Source organism: Erithacus rubecula, assembly GCF_903797595.1.
Source record: "Erithacus rubecula genome assembly, chromosome: 17".
Taxonomy (NCBI): Eukaryota; Metazoa; Chordata; class Aves; order Passeriformes; family Muscicapidae; genus Erithacus; species Erithacus rubecula.
The window spans coordinates 14,271,907-14,293,048 of NC_136669.1; the positions used below are offsets into that span (position 1 = coordinate 14,271,907).

The 21,142-nt window shown below is 50.0% G+C and overlaps 2 protein-coding genes across 3 annotated transcripts in view; both read left to right on the top strand.

Moving 5' to 3' along the window:
- LOC306809485 (syntaxin-binding protein 4-like) overlaps positions 1–17,032 on the top strand; it is a 39,101-nt gene extending 22,069 nt beyond the window's left edge. Inside the window, exons 10-21 of the mRNA XM_079321066.1 lie at positions 1,082–1,154; positions 3,968–4,065; positions 5,539–5,635; positions 7,722–7,849; positions 8,308–8,400; positions 8,863–8,928; positions 9,013–9,201; positions 9,650–9,766; positions 10,918–10,967; positions 11,818–11,948; positions 13,190–13,247; positions 14,005–17,032. Coding sequence (XP_079177192.1) covers positions 1,082–1,154; positions 3,968–4,065; positions 5,539–5,635; positions 7,722–7,849; positions 8,308–8,400; positions 8,863–8,928; positions 9,013–9,201; positions 9,650–9,766; positions 10,918–10,967; positions 11,818–11,948; positions 13,190–13,247; positions 14,005–14,107 — 1,203 coding nt within the window. The 3' untranslated portion in view covers positions 14,108–17,032. The remainder of the gene's footprint in view (positions 1–1,081; positions 1,155–3,967; positions 4,066–5,538; positions 5,636–7,721; positions 7,850–8,307; positions 8,401–8,862; positions 8,929–9,012; positions 9,202–9,649; positions 9,767–10,917; positions 10,968–11,817; positions 11,949–13,189; positions 13,248–14,004) is intronic.
- Positions 17,033–20,716: 3,684 nt separating this feature from the next.
- SEC14L5 (SEC14 like lipid binding 5) overlaps positions 20,717–21,142 on the top strand; it is a 34,803-nt gene continuing 34,377 nt past the window's right edge. Inside the window, exon 1 of one of the 2 annotated variants that reach the window (XM_079321071.1) lies at positions 20,717–20,797. The gene's annotated coding sequence lies outside the window, so the exon portion shown is untranslated. Of the gene's footprint in view, positions 20,798–21,084; positions 21,106–21,142 lie in introns of those variants that run through there. The other variant, XM_079321072.1, reaches the window with a different exon arrangement.

The window sequence follows — 21,142 nt, forward strand, 5'->3', positions numbered from 1 at the left end:
AGGTGGAGGTTCATCTCTAACAGATATCAATCCTGGGATCTTTCCTTGATCAGAGAACTCTCCTTTAGGGAGACCCTGGTAACACTTCTGGAAAACCAGTGGGAAGTCTGCACTGTTGATGTATTTACCTGCAGGCAGGTGTTTTAAATCTGAAATAATTTCTTCTCTCTTGAGTTTGAGACAGAGATGGATCTGTGGAGGTAATGACAGGAGTTTCTTCTCCAGGGCCTGCATTCAGACCTGTTTCAGGAGTCTCAGGTTTAAAAAAACCAAAGCTGTTCTGAGGATAGCAACCTGCATCTCATTCAGCACCAGTCATAGGGCTGGAAGGGATCTCTGGAGTCAGTTTGATCTAGGCTCCTAGCCAAGGGCAGGCACAACTCTTTATTCTTCAGGGCCTCTGATGAGGATGAATCCCCAGCATTCCTGCACAGCCCATTCCTGCTCCTGACTGCTCTAATGATAAGCCAGGCTCATTCCTCCTGCAAAGCCAAGCTCCACATTGTGTTTGCAGAGAGGTGCTTGAGCTGTGAATGGCTGGACAGGGTTTATCCACACAACCCTCAGGGTCTGTGGCTCCATCCTGGCCATTTGTCACTCCCCTCCTGGACTGCTGCCATGCTGGGTGTCCTTTCTTCTCTCTTCCACACAGTATCCAGGCAGGTGTCAAGAAAGGGTGTGAACTAATCTCAGCTTCCTGCCCTGCTCACAGGGATAATTTTGGTTTTGGGGTAAATGTTACATCTGTCAGTGTCAGATTTGGGACCTCCCTGCTGGGTTGGATGCAGAGCTTCAGGGAGAACCTCTGTGGAGAAACCAGACAAGGTCAAACACAGCCCCAGCATTCAAGCACAGTTACAGTGAGGACTGAGCTGTTTGGATTGATCAGAGGTTTTGGGATGGCTCAGCCTGTGCCAGGTGCTCCCAGAGAAACCCCTGGAATCTCTTTAGGCCCACCTGCACAAGAGATGTGTGTGGTGCCCTCATGGCTCTGCCTTGAACTCCTCTATCTCCTGCTCATTATTTACACCAACAGATTCTTCTTAGCAACTATCTGTGCCATTTTGTCTTGTTTTTCTAGAGCAGACGTGAAAATCCTTTTCCTGTGCCTTCTTTGTCTCCAGACATTTGCCCACCAGAGCTTACAGTCTCAGGTGAGTCCTGCTCAACCATTCTCATTGTGTGGGTGACAAACAGCTGTGGTTCCTCAGAGCTGAGGATTGTGAAAGTATAGAACCACAGAATCACAGAATGGATTGGCTTGGAAGGGACCTCACAAAACTCATCCCATCCCACCCCCACCATGGGCAGGAACACCTTTTGCTATCCCAGGCTGCTCCAAGCCCCATCCAGCCTGGCCTTGGGCACTTCCAGGGGCAGCCACAGCTGCTCTGGGCACCCTGTGCCAGGGCCTGCCCACCCTCCCAGGGAACAATTCCTGCCCAATATCCCATCCATCCCTGCCCTCTGGCAGTGGGAAGCCATTCTCCTTGTCCTATCACCACATTTTTTAGCAGTTTTTATACTGCTGGAGTGGAATTTAATGGGGTGATAGTGACACTCAGCCTGCCCAGAGAGAGGGCAGGCAGCAGCTTGGTTGTAATTATGTCGATGTTTGCCCATAGTAGCAAAACTCTTAACTGAAGCATTCAAGGACTGAGGTATTCACAGGAGATAAATTCCTCTACTCTTAGCCTGTGGTTCATTTGCAGCAGGGGCTTTGCCCACCTCAGACATGCAGCAGGTTCTCCACAGGCCACATTCCCTTCTGGGAATGGGGGGGTCTTGGACACACAGTCAGGTAATAGTTGGGATGCATACAGCAACCCTGGGCTGTGAACAGGCTTTGATGCCCTCAATTGGCCAAATTGGGAAATGGCTTAGAGATGTTAAATAAATCAGATTTCTCTCTACATCCAAGCTTCAATTTTTTGCTTATTTTTCCACTCTGTGTTTAATTTCCATGTTCTGGGTCTCCTGAGCTCTTACCTTTTGTGGATAGACCCACTCTGTTCATCCAACAGTGTAGCAGCAATGGGGGGGTGAACCTGAATCACCCTGCAGCTTTCCAGCCCCCTTAATACTATTGAGGAAACCTCAATAATCCCCAGAGCCCAGGGAGATCATCTCCACCAGGTACTCCATATCCCTGTGATAGGAAGGTTACTCCTGCCCCAAGGGAAAGATGGACTTCCCCAAATCCTGAAGGAGTGCTGCCCACCATCCTTGCAGCCTCAAATCCAACAGCCCTTCTTTCCCAGGGACATCAGCTGTGCTTACAAATCCCTGTGCCTTGCTGTGATTCCCCTCTGGAAGGCTTAGAGCAAGGACTAGAGGTAAACTCTGTTTAGTCCATACCTGGGATCAGCAGGAGATGGAGCAGCTGCTGCCAGGAATGCCTGGCTCACCTTGGGCAAGCTCAGCAGCTTCAGCTCTGCCTCCCATGCTCCACTGGAGAGGGAAATGAGCTGGGACAGGGATGAGCTCTGTCCTCCTTGCCCTGAGTGCCCTGCAGATGCCAGGGACACTCCCAGGTGGCCACCATGGGCACCAAGTCCTGGTGATGGGGACAGATCAGCCCAGCACCAGCAGTGACCCACCCACAGCCTGACTTAGCTGGGGGATTTTATCACTCCAGGATTTGGGTGTGGGATGCCAAGGAGGCTTTGTGTCAGTGCTGTCATCCATGGAGACAGAAGTGGCCAGGCTGGGAGCCTGGGCCAGGCAGTGCCTCTCTCTGGGTGCCTGATGGATGCCCTGGATGTGGCTGTGTCCAGAGCTGACAGCAAAGCCACATGGAGCTAATCCTGATTAGCCATGGCTCTGCCCTTGAACCTGGAGAGGGAAGTGGTGGTGGCTGATCCAGCAAACCCATTTGCTACCTCTTGCTGCTTCCTAGCTGCTGGCCTTAGCAGGGCAGATGGATGCCTGGATTAGGAGGCTTATGCAGCACCTCTGCTACTCCTCACTGCTTCCCCTGGCACCCTGATGGACAGGAGGGGAGAAGTGCTGCAGGGATTCCAGAGGAGCTGTGCTGCTTGGCAAACCAGGGTTGCCTGTGATGTTCACCAGATCCTGAGCAGGAAAAAGGAATTGTTCCCTGGGCAAATCTCGTGAGTGGCACCAGAAGGAATTTTGTCAGCTGGCTGAAGGTTTGAGTGTGGCAGGGGCAGGCACAGCAACCCTGCACCCTTCTGGGTCTGCTTGGGTTCTTCAGGAGCAGCTGACATCTTCTTCAGCCTTTTTCCCAGGTAGTGTCATGGTTCCTTGCAGGCAAGGGTTAATCATCATGGAAAAGGGGTTCCCTCCAGGGATGGAGGTGCTCTGGACCTTTTCATCTGTGCTGGCAATGCTGAGCCAGCTATTGGCAGCTGGATCCTCCAGCTCATGACAGCTTTTCACCAGCACATCAGCTGCTGCCTCTGCCTCTCTCTGCCTCTGTGGCTGCTTCACAACACGTGGCTCAGCTGAGGCAGTTGAAGAAAAGAGTTCAAGGCTTCTTGTAGTCTTGTAGTCTTGGGGAGGGAAAAAATCTCAGAGTGGTTCTTTTCCACATCACTTCTAATCTGCTAGTTCCCATGTGTGTCAGGATTTCTTTCTGTTTTCTTAATCAGAGTAGACAAGAACCAGGCAGATTTTAATTAATTTTTCTCACAGTTCACCATCACTTCAAGACTCCACAGAACTCTGTGATTGGAAATTTCCAAAGTGCTATTTTTGCATTTTGTCCCTGGATGAAATATCTCATTTTAAACCATGCAGAAGCCCAGTTTCAGAAGGATTTGCTCCAGTATCCAGTCTTTCCAAGAGAGGCCTAGTTCAGCCTTCCAGAGCTGGTTTTAGTAAATCCAGGACATGAATTTTCCCCCTGCTGCACACACATGATATTTCATACAACAAGAGATCTGAATTTTGCTTTGCAGACACCCAAATGCTTCCCCATTAATATTCATTTTTGATTTTTCAGCACCTGCTTCAGCTTCCAACTACAAAGCACCTTCAGGCACCAAACCTAAAGTAGCACTGGATCCCCACATCCGGCTCAAGGATGGCAAACTGGAACTGGTAAGTGGCAGGGTCCCTCTCCCCAAAGCAAGGTGTCCTCCTTGTGCACTGTGTAGGAAATTGTCCATCTTCAGGTGAGCTTGTTGGAGGCTGAGTCCAGCCTCTGAAGGTAAACAGCATTTAAACATCCCTTGGCTCGTCTTGGCTATTTCCTGGTGCTCCATGAAGCTCCAGAAGTTTTTTCCTTGCACTTCCCTTGGAAATCATGCCATTTACTAAGGTTGTGCCCTCCAAACTTCTGGTGCTGCTGTCACTGCTAGGGAAGGAGGGAAGGCTGAGATAGGAGATGTCTCACCGAGGAGCCACTGCTGATTCTTCCCTGGTTTGATGGAAAACCCACTGCAGGGCTCGGAGCAGAGCTGCCCATCCGCTCACCGAGACCCTGGTGATGGTCAGGTTGCCTTGGGGGCCGTGTCCCAGTCTGGCCCCTCGGGCTCTCCCGGCGTTTGAGGGGCGGGGGGATGCGGGACAGAGCCCTCGGTGCGGGGCTGGGGACACCAGGGAGCCGCGATGTGACGAACAGCTGCTGCCCCCCGACGGCAGCGCCGCGGAGCCGAGCTGCGGGATCGGGGTTTGCACAGCGACCTCTGCTCCTCACGGGGACAAACCAGCTCCTCCCGGTGGCAGCAGCGCCAGGCTGCACTAGAAACCTGCCCGGCTGCAGCGGGGACACACCGAGGGGTCACACCCCACTTTGGGGTGGCCAACGCCACCAACAGCCTGAAGCGCCTGCAGCAGGGCTGGGGGCGGGGGAGCAGGAGCTGGGACTCGGGACAGCAGCTGGATCCCAGGGATTGCTCTGCTGGAAAGGTGAGCGGGCAGGAGCTGGGATTCCCAGGGAATTCCCGGGAGGTGCTGCCAGTGCAGCCTGGCACAGGTGAACTTTCACTCGGGCTCTTCTCCCAGTCTGCTGAGCTCGGCTTGGCTTTTAAAAGCTTTCTGCTGCCAGCAGGGAAGTGGGGCTTGCACAGGTTTATCTGCTTCTGTGTGCTGCCCTGAGGTTGAACTGATAAATATCAGTAGAAGTTAAAGCATCAGGAGTAATGAGAGAGTAAAACATGCAGTGGAGGAGCAAAACGTTTAAATGACTCCTCTCTCCATGAGAGATACTCTGTTGATAGCTTTTATCTTCCTGGTCCCAAACAATTTCTGGGCAGTGAGAGAAAGGAGAGGCTGAGCTCTTGCCAGCTGAGTCTGGCTAAAACTCTACTGGCTTTTGATAAAAGTCCTGAAAACTCATGGGAGCTGCAAATCTGATTGCAGATCAAATGTTCTTGGAGGGATGTGGAGCTGTGTTCAGGAACACATTTCTGTACATGTGCAGCAAAGAAGAGACTGGAAATCCAATCCAAGCCTGTTCCTTTGGGAGATGCTGCCTGGAGAAACCCAGCACCAAGTGTTGTCCCAGTGCTTATGCCAAAGAGCTGCTTTTCCAGTATTTCTCTTTTTAAAGACTCTTTGTTTCTGCTGCAGGTTCTGCAGTATCTTGGTCTGGATGTGACTGAGGAGAAGAAGAGGCAGCTGAGGCAAAGCCTGACCACTGACTCACAGGGGACTGTGGCCTATGGAGGTGAGCAGCAGCTCTGTCCAGGGGCGTCTGACATTTCTCTGGCTTCACTGGCAGCTAAAATGGACAGAAGTGGGGTAGTGATGGAGCCCATAAAGAGAGAAAGTCATAAACACAAAATAAGGCATTCTGTAGAATCACGGAATCCTGGGATGGTTTGGGTTGGAAAGGACCTCAAAATTCATCTCATTCCACCAGAAACCTTCCACTATCCCAGGTTGCTCCAAGCCCTGTCCAAGAGGACACTTCCAGGGATGGATCAGACACATCTTCACTGTGAAACCTGTGCCAGGGCCTCACTGCCCTCAGAGGGAAGAATTTCTTCTTAACATTTAGTCTAAACATACTCCCTGACAGTTTAAAGCCATTCTCATTTTCCTATTATAGGTAAATTCAGACTAAAAGAAAGTTGGTGCAAGGACTTACTTTCCTTAAAATCCCAGCTTTCCTAGCAGGAACTGGCCAGAGGAGACAGAAAATAAAAGCCAGTACTGCTTTCTGTGGCCTTCCAGAACATGGCTGGCCCACAGGATCTGCTCCCCAGAAGGCTTTCAGCAAAAATCCAAAACTATCAGCAATAGCCCCAGCAGAAAGAGCAGTCACAAGGCCTCTGGATCAATGTTTTGTGCAGAGTGAGGGATGGGACACAGAACCACAGCCCTCTCCTATGAGTGACTGGTGTCACTGGTGACAGAAATAAGGATGATTTGGGGTATTCAGCAAATGTGCTGCTTTTGAAAAGAAAGTCTGGTTCCTGCTGCAGCCCAGGGATCCTCCAGGGCAGGTTTCAGGGTGGGACCATGGGAACCTCATGAAGTTCAACAAGGCCTGGTGCAGGTTCTGCACCTGGCTCAGGGCAGTCACAAGCACTGATCCAGGCTGAGTAGGGAAGGGAGGGAGAGCAGCCCTGGGGGAAGGATTTGGGGTGTTGGAGGATGAGAGCTGGCCATGGCCTGGCTGTGAGCACCCAGAAACTCCCCTGTGCTGGGCTGAGCCCCAGGGTGGGCAGCAGGAGGGGGAGTTCTGCCCCATCAGGTGAGACCCCACCTGCAGAGCTGCCCCAGCCCTGGGGCCCAGCACAGCAAGGAGCTGGAGCTGCTGGAGAGAGTCCAGGGGAGCCCATGGAGATGCTCCAAGGGCTGGAGCCCCTCTGGAGCCAGGCTGAGAGAGCTGGGGGTGCTCACCTGGAGAAGAGAAGGCTCCAAGGACACCTCAGAGCCCCTTCCAGGACATAAAGGGGCTCCAGGAGAGCTGGAGAGGGACTGGGGACAAGGGATGGAGGGACAGGACAGAGGGAATGGCTCCCACTGCACAGGGCAGGGATGGATGGGATATTGGGCAGGAATTGTTCCCTGGGAGGGTGGGCAGGCCCTGGCACAGGGTGCCCAGAGCAGCTGTGGCTGCCCCTGGATCCCTGGCAGTGCCCAAGGCCAGGCTGGATGGGGCTGGAGCAGCCTGGGACAGTGGGAGGTGTCTCTGCCCATGGTAGGGGGTGGAATGGGATGAGCTTTATGGTCCCTTTGTACCCAAACCATTCCATGATCTATGATTCTGTGACTGGAAGCTCTGGGACCCTGGTGCCACCTCCCTGATGGTTCCCCCTGTCCCACACAGCCCCTTCTGCTCTGCTTTCCTTCAGGTCTGAAAGCAAAATGAACGTGGATTTTCAGACTTGTCAATTTAACACCTTTCCTATGTGCTGAACTCACTGAGTTGTCTTCTTGTTTAAATCAGCAACATGAGAAATGACAGCAGGTGCCTTTTGTCAGGGAAATGTGGGTTTAGATTAAAACTTTTAAACTTTCAGAACCACAGTTGTGAAAACTCCCCTGTGAAAATACCTGGGTTTTCTGGTTTTTAAAAGTTTAGTTTTTTTCAGTTGGATAAGAAACAGGAGTCTGATAAAGCCTGTCAACAACTCATTTAAGCTTGATGAGATTGCTGATGAACCCAGGATTATTAGAGAAACCTGTCTGGCATCTCTAAAACCTGCTCAGCACCAATGGATGGCCCCAAAATCAGTGGCATTTTCTCCTAACACATAGCAATTTTCTCTTTTAGCCTGGTAAAAACTGCTTGTTTCTCACAGATGTTCTCCAAGCACTCAGGGATGTGATGCAGGAGGAGCTGGACGAGGCTGGTCTGGATTCCAGCTCCATGCTCTTCACTCAGCATGAAGTGGCCAATTTGCTGGATACATCAGCTTTTCACTCCCTGGTCAGTCACCACAAACTCTTCTACATTGAATCCATGGATCTTCTACATGAAATCCATGGAATTCTGAGATGGGAAAAGCTAAAGTACCATTTTCTGGTTGTTCTAGAGTTAGAAAGATATGGCAGATCAGTTCATTAATCATTTTTTAATAGGAAGTTCTATAAAAGACCTCATACTTCTCAGTTTTAATAAGGAAGTAACAGTACCCATGGGATAATATGAGGAAGCAGCCTGGCAGTTATGCAGAAGGGAAAATAGCCATAATTAATCAATTCTAAGTAATGTCATTTGGTTCACGAAGTGAAAATTCACTCTAGCTCAGCTATTTCAGCAATGATGGGGATCAAAGAGTGAAATTCTGTGGGGCAAAATGAACCATCCTGGAGCTGAATTATTGAATGTGCCTTTTGGAGGCGATTTGGATTCAGTGTGTGATGAGTCTGTCCCTCTCCCTGCAGACCTTTGACTCTCTCAACTGCAATGGCAGCGAGGACCTGGAGCAGCTGCAGCTGGAGATGAGGGATCTGCGGCATGAAGTCCACAGGCTGAAGGTGGAGCAGATTTCTTGGCTGGGGTGTTCTGCTCTAGCTCTCCACGGGGGTAATGGGGTGGCCTGTCCCTCTGGAGAAGTCACCAGTTTGCATTCTGTGCATTCCTCGTCACACAGGAGCCTCTCACCCTCCACTCTCCTTAATTGCCTCTTTCTCACTCTCAACCTCAAAGGAAAACTTATTTGTACTCAAAGCATGCAGTCCCTTCTCAGCAGGGAGTTAATGTATTTAAAAAGCAGGTCTCGTTAAGAATTCCAGTGTGATTAACAGAAGCAGCAGCTGTCCTCTCACCCTCACCTGGCTGTACCCAGGTGGCATTCTGCAGGTCACAGCCCTAAAAGCTCTCCCTGTGTGTGGCAAAGTGCACAGAACTTCTGTAAAATAATATTCTGGTGGGTAGGGGCATTCTAGAAAATGTCCTGTCGTTTGTTGTTTCTAATCTGGTGAAAATATTTCCCACAGTCTCTCCTGAGAGAAGTGGAGAACAGCAAGAAGTCGATGGAGGATGAGCTTCAGAGGCTGAACCAAGTTAGTGAGGAGATTTCAGGGTGCAGGGGGTGGGGGTGGCAGCTGGGGGGACAGGGTTGTTCATCAGCAGCTGTGGGTTTGCAGAAGGCGCTGGGGTTCCTGTCGGAGAACCGGAGCCTGCAGAGCAAGCTGCAGATGGCCGAGGTGCTGCAGAGACAGGCTCACAGTGCTGAGCAGGACTACGAGGAGGTGATCCACCTGCTGGAGGCTGAGATTGCAGAGCTCAAGATGCAGCTGGCAGGGAGAAAAGCAAAGCACGTCTCTGAAACAGAGGTAACACAACTAACCCTCAGTCTGGGGAAAAGCCCAGGACCCTTCAGACTCTTCTGTTCATAGGGGATGATTTGGGCCAAAAGGGACCATAAAGCTCAGCTCATTCCAACCCCTTGGAGGCAGGGACACCTTCCACTATCCCAGGCTGTTCCAAGCCCCATCCAACCTGGCTTTGGATGCTTCCAGGGATGGGGCAGCTACAACTAAGGTTACCCTCCTCCTATTTACAAGGAGAAAATGAAATAGCACATAGCTAATTTCCTATGTGGGATCACAAGGCCAACACAGCCTCTAGATCTGTGTAATAATTTGCATAACTTCCCCTGTCCCTTCCCAAAGGACACTGCTTTTGCTTGTAGCAAATGTCACAAAGTGTTGTTTCCAAAAGCCAAGGCTGGAGCAGCAGCAGCAGCAGCAGCTTTCTCCTCCTCCTGTGTCCCTGCCTCAGGAGGACATCCTGGAGCTGAAGAGGCAGCTGGCCCTGGCTGATGGGCAGCTCCGAAAATCCGAAGTCTCACGGAAGCGCCTGGAGATCTGCAACAGGAAACTGCTCCTGTTTGTGCAGGTGAGCTGTGGAGCTGCAGCATCACCACAGCCTCTTCCCTTCAGGGTGCTTTTGCAAGTCCAATCAACTTCCTGCTCCATAAGCAAGAGGGGTGTTTTTTTTTGCTGTCTCACCCAAAAAAGTCCCTGTCTGTTGGTTAGGAGGAAGCAGGGAATGAGCTGAGCTCTCCTCATCTCTGGGAGCCATGCAAACTCCGTGGTGCAGGTTTTGCTGGTGGCTCTGCTCTTCCTGCCTCTTTGTGCTGAGGCTGCTCCAGGAGCTCTGCTGTCAAAATCACCTTCCCTTGCTATAGCTGAGGGTTACTTCTCTATAAATAGGAACCTGGAGCGTGGCTTTGCAACCCCCAACCCCCTTCCCCAGACTCCCTGCAAAATCTCACCATTTACTCTTTCAATTGGCAGTTTTTCCACTTCTTTCCCTAAACTGGGAATACCAGTATGTGTAATTAATAAACTGGTCAGCACAGGAAGCATCAGTATTCAGTGTATCTGCTATGGCTACTGGTGGCTGTCCCAAGAACTCCTGAAATCAAGGAGAAACAGTGGAGCAAAAAGAAATGTAGATGCTGTGTTCTCTGCTCCAGAGAAGGAAGAATTAAATGCCTCCAGAGCTTCAGCACTGTGTGCTAGAGCCTGTGCAGTCTGGGGTCAGACTTTGGAAATATATCTCACTTGACCCCAGAGTCAAACATCACAGGATTTTGAGCACTGGAGCAAAATATTTTCCTTTTTCCTCCAGCCCTCAGTGGTGTTGGAGAAGGGCATGGTAATGAGAGCTTCCACGTGGAGGTCCAACCCAGGAGCCAGGGGTTGCTGACAGCAATGATCACTGAAATGCAGCCTGCAAAATTATTCCTTGGAAGAGGATTTTTGTGTTGCATTTCATATATTTTAGCAGTGGTATTAAAATGCAGAATTCAGAAGTGTCTTTAGATTCATGAATGCTGCCTGAGCTGCAAAAGGCCTTGAGATATTAGCTTCAAGGGCAATGAATAAGCAGAAGCTGATTACTGTCATATTAAATCTGATCATCAGGAAAAACCCATGGGGTTTGTTCTCAGGAATTATTCATTCCTACAAGTTTGAAACCCTTTTTTTTTGTTTTGTTTTGTTTTTGTTTTTGTTTTTTTTTTTGTTGTTGTTGCATGACAGAACATTTACAAGGTCCTGAGCACACACAGTCATTTACCAGATGAGAAAAGGTAGGAGATGGCTTCTGGGAATGGTGAACAGCAACATGAAATGTCCTTTTCTGACCTTTCTCAGGGGAAGGTGCTTCACACGTAACCTACCCAGAGTTTCTAAACATACTTTCACTTTGGAAGTGAAACCATGGGAGAAAGATGATCTGAAGGCTGCTGGTGGGTTGGTGCTGGGGGATTTTGGCCTCTGTTCAGGCTTTTTTTGGGAGTGAGTAGCTGAAACTCTGCTCAGGTTAAATTGCTCTTGTCAGCAGAGACCCTAAGCAGGTTGTTTCAGAGCAGCAGAGTTTTGACCCACCTGCTTTTCCAAACATAAACCAAGTTTTGGCTCCAGGACCACATCCTTGTTTAGCAGTAGTTAGAGCAGATAGAGTGTAAGCAAGGAGCTCTCCAGATTCTCAGCTCCATGAATGGCTGCAGAAATAGAGCTCAGGCTTCTGGACTCCCCTCCAAGCTGAGCCTATCTCCTATCACTTGGGCATAAATGTATCACGACTCCACGTGTGCTTTTAACTGATTCAATCATTGAAAAGTCACTGTCCCATTGATGATGACTGGCTTTAAAAGTCAGTTTTTAAGAGGAATGGAAATCAGTTTTTAAGATTCCAAGTTGGTTATTTCTAATATAACGCGGGGGAAATGCTTTTGACAAATTCTAAAGAATGCTTTGCTATTTGTCTGCAACAAAGCAATGAAAGTGTGTCTAACAGACACTTGAATGCAGAGGGATGGAGATGCAACCCCCCAAACACACAGAATTTGTGTTGCACATCCTTCCTGAGAGGCTGGCCAGGATTGTCAATGACCATTCTCTGACAGAAGTATTGATGGCACTTTCCGTATTTATAAGCGTCAACCACGAAACAGAAGAGGATAAAACAGATGCAGTCTCAGACACATCTCTTCCATCTTCAGATCTTGTTGACCTTTTGCTATCAGAAGCTAAAGAACTGTTAGCACCAATCCTCTCCAACAAGGATGGTAAGCACTCAATTAACCAGAGAAAGCTGAATCCCAGCGAGTCTCAGGGATCTCTGTCAGTGTTATTGACAGCTTCCAGCACCTTCCATATTCTTCCATACCAGTTGAGCCTCCCTGGTTCTCTGAGCTCACTGAGATGTAATTGCCCTCCCTATATCCATGTGACTCATCTTTGAATCTGCAATGCAGACTGGCAGGGTATGGAGTCAAAGACTTGTGCCCAGGGCCAGAGGAAGAGTGTTTATCCAGGGGAAAAACCCCAACAGGCAGGAGGATGGTTTCACAGAATCACTAAATGCTGGTTGAAAGGGATGCTGGAGATCAGATCTGCTCCAGGTAGGGCCATCCCAGTAGAGGGGACCTGCAGTGGCTTTAGGCAGCCAGGATGGAGATCCACAGCCTTCCTGATGGTGTTCCCTCACTGCTGTGTGATAAAAATCTTCCCAGTACCCAGCCAGAGCTCCCCCAGGGGCAGCCTGTGGCCACTGCCCCCGGTTACACTGGCTGCACTGCCAGGAACAGCTCAGCTCCAGCATCCTTTAATTGCCCCTGACACAGCAGTGGGGCTCTGAAATTGCCTCCCAGCCTCCTCTTTGCCAGGCTAAACAAGCCCAGCTCCCTCAGCCCTCCCCAGGCTCTCCCTGCAGGTCTGGAGCTCCCCTTGCTGGATCCTGTCCAGTTTCCCAACAGCTTTAAACCCAGGATCCAAACTTTCCTTACACAATCCAGTACAACTTCAGCAATGCTGAGAGGAAGGGAACAGTCACCTCCCCATTTCCTTGGAGTAAAAACCAGCCATGCTCCCTTTTCCTCACATCTGTGGGAAAATCAGGGAACATGGAAGTCTGGATCAACTCTCCCAGTCTGAGACTCTGAGCTGGTCCATGAGCCATAAACATTTCTTGGTGGCAATTATTTGACCCTGCTTGTCTCTTGCCACAGAAAATGAGTGTCTGACCTCCTCAGTGTCATGTCCAGGTGAATGCACAGCCCCAAACAGGTGCCCAGTCCTTGCTCTTTGATGCTCTTCACCAGCTCAGTGTGGCCATGGTCCAGCACTGGCTTTGTCTCAAAGCACAAGACACAAAGGAAATAATTGCAGCCTTTCAGGAGCACCTCTGGTTTATGAGCACTGTCAGCATTTTCTGAGCTCCTGCCCCATTTAAATGTGCATTATAATAATGCAGCAGCATCAGGCATGTTCTCTGCACTAACACTTGGCTCTGTGCTTCCATCTGCAGCTCTGCCATGGGACAGGAACCAGTGCCTGACTGCTGAAGGAATCCCAAATTACAAGGAGTAGGTGTCAAAATTGCTGTGGCCTGTAATTTGGACAACACAGATACTAAAAATTCCTGTTTGTTTTGTTGGGGTTTTTTAACTGAAACTGTTTCTTGACAATTTTTGATCAGACAGTCTAGGAGAGGCCTCCAGATGGCCATGACAGAGAAATACTGTGAAATTCCTAGACAGAAAGAGACTTCCTACCTTGCACGGTGTGAATTCCTGGATTTCTCTTTTGCTTTATAAAATGCTGCATTTCCTTCAGGCCAGATGGGAATTTGTGGTTCTGTGGCTTGTCTAGCTGGCATTTTTACAGTGTGCTCTGTGTAAGGGAAAAAGCACCACTGAATATGTTAATCCTTTATGCTGTGATATCGAGATGCTGTGAAGCTTCAGACAAGGAGAGCAAGATGACATGGATTTGTTTGGACCTTAAGCTGTTAAATTTCCCTGAAATCTCTTATATTTAACAGAGCCATTTCCTAAAGTTATCTAAAAGAGCACTTTGAGACCTAAATATCTCCTATTGCTTTCTTAGCTTAACTCAACCTGAAGATCTGCCAGCACAGTTTTTTGTTTAGGTACAAAGCACCCATTTGCAAATGATCATTTCAAGGTTATGAAAAGCATTTTCAGACAAAACAGGCAGCCTGCACAGTCTAACCAGGCAAGCTCTGTGGCTTCCTCTTCTCTCCTAAATAACCACTGCTGTCTGCACATTATCCTCAGTGTCCTTCTTCTAAACTACCTAAGACATATTTCTCCTTTCCAGCCACCTTCATCAGAAGACCACGTGGCCTCCTCCTGCAGGCCAGACCAAGAGTGACCAACCACAGCCACCAAGCCCAACGGAACTGCCTAAGAAGCCAACATAAATACCCCATGACTTGGTGGTGCTCTGAGCCACAGCCATCCATCCCATGGCAGATGGCAAAGACACCCCCAGGCACCTCAGCTTCCAGGCCAAGCAGTCTGAGAACAAGCTTTCTGACACAAGACTAATTCTTCCCAACTATCCAAGACTTTTTCAGCAGCCTCCCCTGCGTGTCTACCTCCGAGTTATCATACAAGGCTTTCTGCTCACGGTTTTGCAGCTTTATAGGAACAATATTCTCAAGAGGCTACAGAGGCCTGGATTTCAGTGGCAGCCTTTTAGAGCTTGTATTCTGGGTAGCATGAATGTACCTGAGGGGCTCGGGGGTCTCCAACAGACCCCTTTTGGTATTTCAGATGAAAAACCAAAGTCTATTTAGTGACTGTAATCAAAGCAGCTTCATCTGTAGTGTCCTAGCTGTCTTGGGATAGGTGCTTCTCTTTTTATTCTTTTTGTATAGCTTATCCCAGCTGCAGTGCTTGAAGTGGGAAGCAGCACCTCAGGCAGTTGCTGGCCAGTGTAGGTCACAGGCTGGACACTGAGCCCTCCCTGGAACGTGGGGCAGGACACACATAGTGAACATAGCTCAGTAAAGGTCCCTGGTGTCACTGGGAAATGACATCCACATGATGCAAGACTGAGCCAGCAACCATCTGAGATGGGCAGAGGTCTGGAAAATAAAATGGAAACACTCCTCACAAGGAGTTTGCTCTCTGGGTTCTGATTGCAGCTGCTGTGTTCAGCATCTCACAGACAAAGACACAGCCTGAGACCATTCTTCCTCCCTCTTATTTTGGCAGCTCCTGGGGAGATGCATTGAGAAGTTGCAGGAAAATGGGGTACAATCTGGCTTTTACAAATCATTTGTTAAGATTGCTTCAAATCTTCTTTGTGGGGGTTCAAAGCATGTGGATCCTTTATTGTCTAAATTAAAGGCTTAGGAAAAATCACGACCCCCACCAGTGTCTCCTGCACTCGAGGTATCACTGCACTGCTAAAGCAGCAACTGTGTGGTAGAATATATTGCATAAATAACCAGTCTGAAATTTTGGATAAGCTTAATTTCATAGCTTGGGGTAAATTAAATCTTGGGAGTGCATACCTCAGAATATAAATTAAAGGACTTCTTTTAAAAGGAGACATAATCCTTTGGACTGCTTACAAGGAATATTCCCAGGAAGGAGAAATTATTCATCTTGGGATACCCTGTGTTTAATAGCTCATTCCCCAGTGCTCTCTGCTGTGATGGAATGATAGCAAATCCTGGTGTTACCTGTGGGTTTGGCCCTACAGCTTTGTTCTCATCTCCTGTGTCACACAGACAGGTAAGAGGTACACACAGCAAAATCCAGTCTCACCAGTCTGCTGTACCCTGGCTCTGGAAAAACACCTCCAGTTCCCCTGGGGTTAACCAGCAGATCCCAATCTGCTCCTGGCAGGGTCTCTCCAAAAGCATTTGGCTGGAGGTGGCATCCTAGGGAGATGTCTCCAGTCACAGCTTGTCACACCTGTCAGGGAACAGCACAAACAGGATTTTGGGAAGGAGCAGGTCTTGGGCTGTGCTGTGTTATTTCATATACCCAATGCACTTGAGACACCTGGGAGAGAAGAGGAAAGTCATGGGGAAAATACAACTGTCTAGGCTGCACTTCATCAGCTAGAAGATTAATAATTTGTTGAGGAAATCAACAGAAGTTTCAATACCACCTCTGACAATCATGGAATACTTTTCTCAAAATATGAGTATTGAACTCCACCTCCTTGAGTGCTGGGAAGGCACAGAGCAATCCCAGCAGGGACCAGTCACATGGTCTGAAAGAGAAATCCTTGATGCTGCTTCCACAGTCTGTATTATTCCATAGATCTGTATTTTAAGGTCCCAAGAAAGAATATTTTGTATTAGAGCATCACAGTGGGTGAGGTTTGGACAAGATAAGCATTGTGCAGTTGGTGCTGGCACCTGGCAAGGGGTGGAAACAAGGGGATGCTGCCCCAAGGCTGCTGTATTTGGGGTCTCCTGAGCTGTTTCCAAAAGAGCTGTGAAGTTCTTAACCTCTTAAATAGACCTGTACTCTCAGCTTACTGGCAGTGCCTCTGGAAAGGAAACCCTCCACGTTCCCATCAGCCACTGGAGAGCCTCACATCAAACAAGGACCAAGCATTGCATGCTTCCCAAAGCTTCCATGTTTCTCAGCTGGTTTCCAATATTTCCTTTGAATTTACCAAATTCCTTTTGCCTTTGCTCTGAGCCCAGCAGACTTCCCTGTCTCTATGAGCCCTGTTGTTCCTAATGCCAGCTCTGAAGAGCTCTGCCAGCTCTGCACTGAGATAAGCTCTGACAGCTGTGCTCCTGCAGGTGACGCTGGTTCTGGTGACCCAGAATAACAAACCTGTGTCAGCCTTTACTCCCAGGCAAGGGGAATCAGGCAGAACTCAGCAAGGGGTGACACCTCCTCACAGAACTACTGAGAGGCAAAAAGGGAAATGCATAAAGGAACAAACAGCACAGAAAGAGAAGTTATTTAAATAGGATGTTCTTCATTCACACAGAGATGGCTAGCACTCTGCAAGAGAGCTGAATTCTAGAATAATTTGCAGTACTTTTGGTTTGCTTGTAAGGCTGTGGAGATGTGCTGCTGTTGCAATGTGCTGTGTTTGTCTCAGAGAATCTGCTTTGGAGGGTCCCAGAATGACTGCACAGAAATGAGAAGGAGTATTTGTGATAAAAATGAGACCAGAACAATATTAGATTTTCCCGAGTGGCCTTCCAGATCCTGAAGGGATCCTATATGAATGATAGAGGGGGAGTTTTTACAAGAGCTTGTAGTAACAGGACAGAGGAGAATTCTTCACACTGACAGAGACTAGGTTTAGATTACATATCAGGAAAAACTTCCCTGTGAGGCTGGGCAGGCCCTGGCACAAAGAAGCTGTGGCTGCCCCTGGATCCCTGGCAGTGCCCAAGGCCAGGCTGGATGGGCTTGGAGCAGCCTGGGACAGTGGAAGGTGTCCCTGCCCCACGGCAGGGGATAGGATGAGATGAGCTTAAAGGTCCCTTCCAACCCAAACCATTCAGTGTTTCCATGATTCCATGATAGGCTGGAACATGGCAAATATTTTAGGAGCCAAAATGCAGAGAGATCCCCATAAACAGAGCATGTTATCACACTGCAGGTGATAAACTAAAAAAATGCATTTAAAGAGCATTAGTGGGATCAGCTGTGGAGCTGGAAGCTTTGGGGGGGTTAAATATCACTGATGGGATGGGTTCATTTTGTATTTCTCTTACACAAAGCAGAAATTTGAGTCCTTAGCTGCTGGTGGGCCAGAGGGTGGGAGACCCTTCTGCCTCACAGAACAAACCAAACCACGATTGGAGAATCTATTTTAAAAGCTGCAGAAGCAGGGAGGGTGGGGCAGGGAGCCACCTCGGCATTATCTTGGCAGGTGAATGTAGCAGAGCCATTAGCACACTGCTCATCTGCAGTCCCACGGGGAAGGGAACCCAATCTCAGCCTGCTGCTCTCCAGTTTCATCCCTGCCATCTCCTTGTGTGACCTTGGACAGCACATTCCACCTCAATTCTGCACCAAAAAACAAACAGGACTGAGAGTGGCACGGGGAAGGCAAAGCCCCAGGGTGTGGGGGCAAGCTCCTGGCACAAGAGGGTCTGCAAATGCTATGGGGTTGGGTACTGCTGCTCTGTTTGCAGTGAAGAAAACCTCAGTATTTCAACATTTCCTGGCTCTCAGAACAGCAAATCCAGCTTTTGCTCAGCTCTGGTGCTGAAGTGCTTAGAAGGAGTCTTTAGAGAGGTGTGGAGGTAGCAGGGGTGAGCTCCAGCCCAGCTGGAGCACTGGAGTGGGCTGGTGTGTCTATCCCAGGGCTGCAGGCTCTGTGTGGAGCCTCTTCTTTCTCACAGCCCCACTCAGTCACACCTGGACTGAAGCCCATGTTTAGAGAGTGGAATTCACCTCCAGAGTGGAATACACCTCCATGCTGCTTTAAATGGGGCTCTGAAAGGCAGGTGAACTTCACTGCTGAATTTTTAAAGCAAGCCTTTAATGTTTAAACAGTGCTGATTTTCTAAGGGTTGTTGAACAGGTGTGGCAGGGGGCTGGACAGCTCCTCAGTGTGACACTGCAGAAAGGGCTGGGCTGGTAGTGTGAACCTGCCCTTTCCCTTCCCCTGCTCAGGTCCACATCTACCCCAGCACCTCCATGAGAAACCACTGAATTTTCTGGACTCACTGAGTGCAGCTTTGCCACAAACCTCCTTTGCAAATTCTTTCAGCTGCTTTCATAATAAGGTAAATAGGAATAACAATACCATCAACAACCCTACAAGCTTTTTCCTGTATGTGACATGCCAATACACTTGAATTGCTGTTGAGTTTTTTAAATTTATACCACCAGGTGAGGCACAGAAGTTGAGATAAAAGCAGAATTTGAAGTGAAATGTCCTTGTAACAGGGTAAGTAGAGGCTGAGTAATATCCCCAGACCAGATGTCCTTTCTGGAAGACATTCTCCTTTCTAACTGCAGGAGTTCCTGGGCTGGGCTGCTGAGGGGTGAGAACTTCTTCCTGAGGATCTCTCATGAGAAAAAAACTGAGAAAGGGCTCAGTGCCACCCCTTGAGGCAAACAGCCAGTCCTGCTAGGTGGAAGGACAGTCAGGGCCCTTGGGAATGCCCTGGAGAGTTGGCCCTGTGTCAGGGGAAAAGGCAGCCCACTGACACTGGAAAATGCCAAGGTGACCTTCTGGCAGCAGCAGAAAACAAGTGTTGGAAAATGGGAATTATAGTCAGGGCTGCACAGCACAGAAATGGATGTGTTGGGACTCACCAAAATCTCATCCAGTTTTTCTGACCTGAACAAGAGGGAAAACACCACAATTAGGGCACAAAGCAGTTATAGGCTGGTGTAAATTCTGTAGCAAGAAGATGGAAATAGTGCTTTTTTTTTTTTTCCTTCTGTTTTCTCAGAGGAAATTTAGCTGTGAATGAGGAACAACAGGGCAGAAATGCAACTTATTTGAAAAAGAAAGTTGCATTGTGATGGGAAATTCAGAATACTTATTTATAAATAAATCCATTTTGTTTTTATTCTGAATATATATTTATCAAGTAGATGTTGCAGGCCTTGAGTAGCTTTGTGGCTTTTGATGCCAAGTTGTGCTGTAAAGGTCTTCAGGAAAAGTGCTGCAGCCTTGAGAGCTCTGACATTTGATGGGCTGGGGGTGGGTTGTTTTTGAGCAGTGTCAGGCTGGTCTCCTCAGCCTGAGATAGCAGAACATTTCAGGAAATATTGCTGATCAGAAATAGCACTGCAGCTTCCTGAAATGCCAGCCCAGATAAGGGGACACCACAGCTGGAAGTGATAAGGAGACAGGAAAAGACAAAGCCGCAGTAAATGTGATGTTACTTCAATAGCAGCAGGCAAAGGGGCAGCTGGTGCTTAGGGAGAAGCTGAAAGGAGGCTCCGAAGGTGCAAATCATTCCCCAGCTGGTCTCCCCCATCCCTGCCCTCCACCACTCTCGGTGCCACACGCCCCTCCTGCCCCAGGACCGGCTGCCCAGCCACTCTTTGACACCCCAAAGCTGGGCAGCGTTGGCATCATTTCCTCCACAGAGCCACGGCCCCAAGGACTGTCACTGGATGGTGACAGCTCCCCAGCACACGGCCTGACAGTGACAGACTGGGGCCACTCACCCTGAGCTGCAAAGCCCCCCAAAATCCACCCAACACTGCACAGATGTTCAGAGCTGCTGGGAGGTCAGGATGCCTCCAGTGTCCTCGCTGGGCTGGGTGATCTCCTTGTATCTCATTTGGGGAGTATTTGCTCAAGGTGTGTTTCACAGGTGTGTAACAAGTCATGTAATAAACAATAAAGGACTGAGGTGGGGGGTCTCTCTGCTCATGAAGGGCTGATCCACCCGGGATGAGCAGGATTCCATTGTGCTGGGTTCTGGGGCTCTGCCTCCTGCACTCCTGACCCAAAAAGGCTCCTCCTGCTCAAGGGGCGGGTGCCAGTTTGGGGACAATCATAGAAACATGGAATATCCTGAGCGGGAAGGGTCCCATCAGGATCGCCAGGCCACTCCAGCCCGTACATCCCCGACAATACTGTCCAGGCACTCCTGGAGCTGTGGCAGGGCTGTCACCAGTGTGGGATGGGTGAGCTCATCTCCACACACACAGCCCTCCTTATTCTCCCTTTCTGCCCACCTGAGACGTGCTCGGGTCTGGAGTCCTCAGCACAGGAAGGTCATGGAGCTGCTGGAGCCAGTCTAGCGGAGGCAGCAAGACAATGAGAGGGATGGAGCAGCCCTGCTGTGGGGACAGCCTGAGAGAGCCGGGGGTCTTCACCTGGAGAAGGCTCCGCAGACACCTTAGAACCCCTTCCAATGCCTAACAGGGCTCTGGGAGGGCTGGAGAGGGCCAAGGAGTGGGATGGGTTGCAGTGGCAGAGGGCAGCGTTAGGTGCCGTACCGAGCAGGGATCGCCCCTCACGGCCCGCAGCGAGATGGCGGCGGGAGCGCGCGGGGGGGCCGCACGTGCGGGGGGCGGGGCCTGCGCCCCCCCCGCAGCACAATGGACAGCGCCCCGCGGGGGCGGGGCCGGGCGCTGAGGGGCGGGGCCGCCGCGCCGCGGGAGCCGCCAGAGCGGGATGGGTCCGGCCGGGCTGCGCGGTGAGGCGGAGCGGGACGAGCAGGGCTGTGGGATGGGGATACGGCTGTGGGGTACGGGAGGGGCCGCGGTGGGCAGCGCTCTGCGGGGGTCCCTCGGGGCGGGGGGGGGCGTGAGGCTTTTCCTGCCTCGTGTGCCCGGGCCCGGGTGAGGCGGCAGAGCGGGGGCGCCGCGTGGGTGTGAGGGCGCCGGGAGCCGCTATCCTTCAGCCACGGGCAGCCGAGAGGGAAATTTCAGCCATAATCTTGTGGGATCAGGGAGAGAGCCGGGCGATGGATCCCTTCGGGTCTAAGGACGAAATGCGGGGGTTGTGAAGTTGCCGGGTCCCTGTGGCGCCGTGTGGAGGC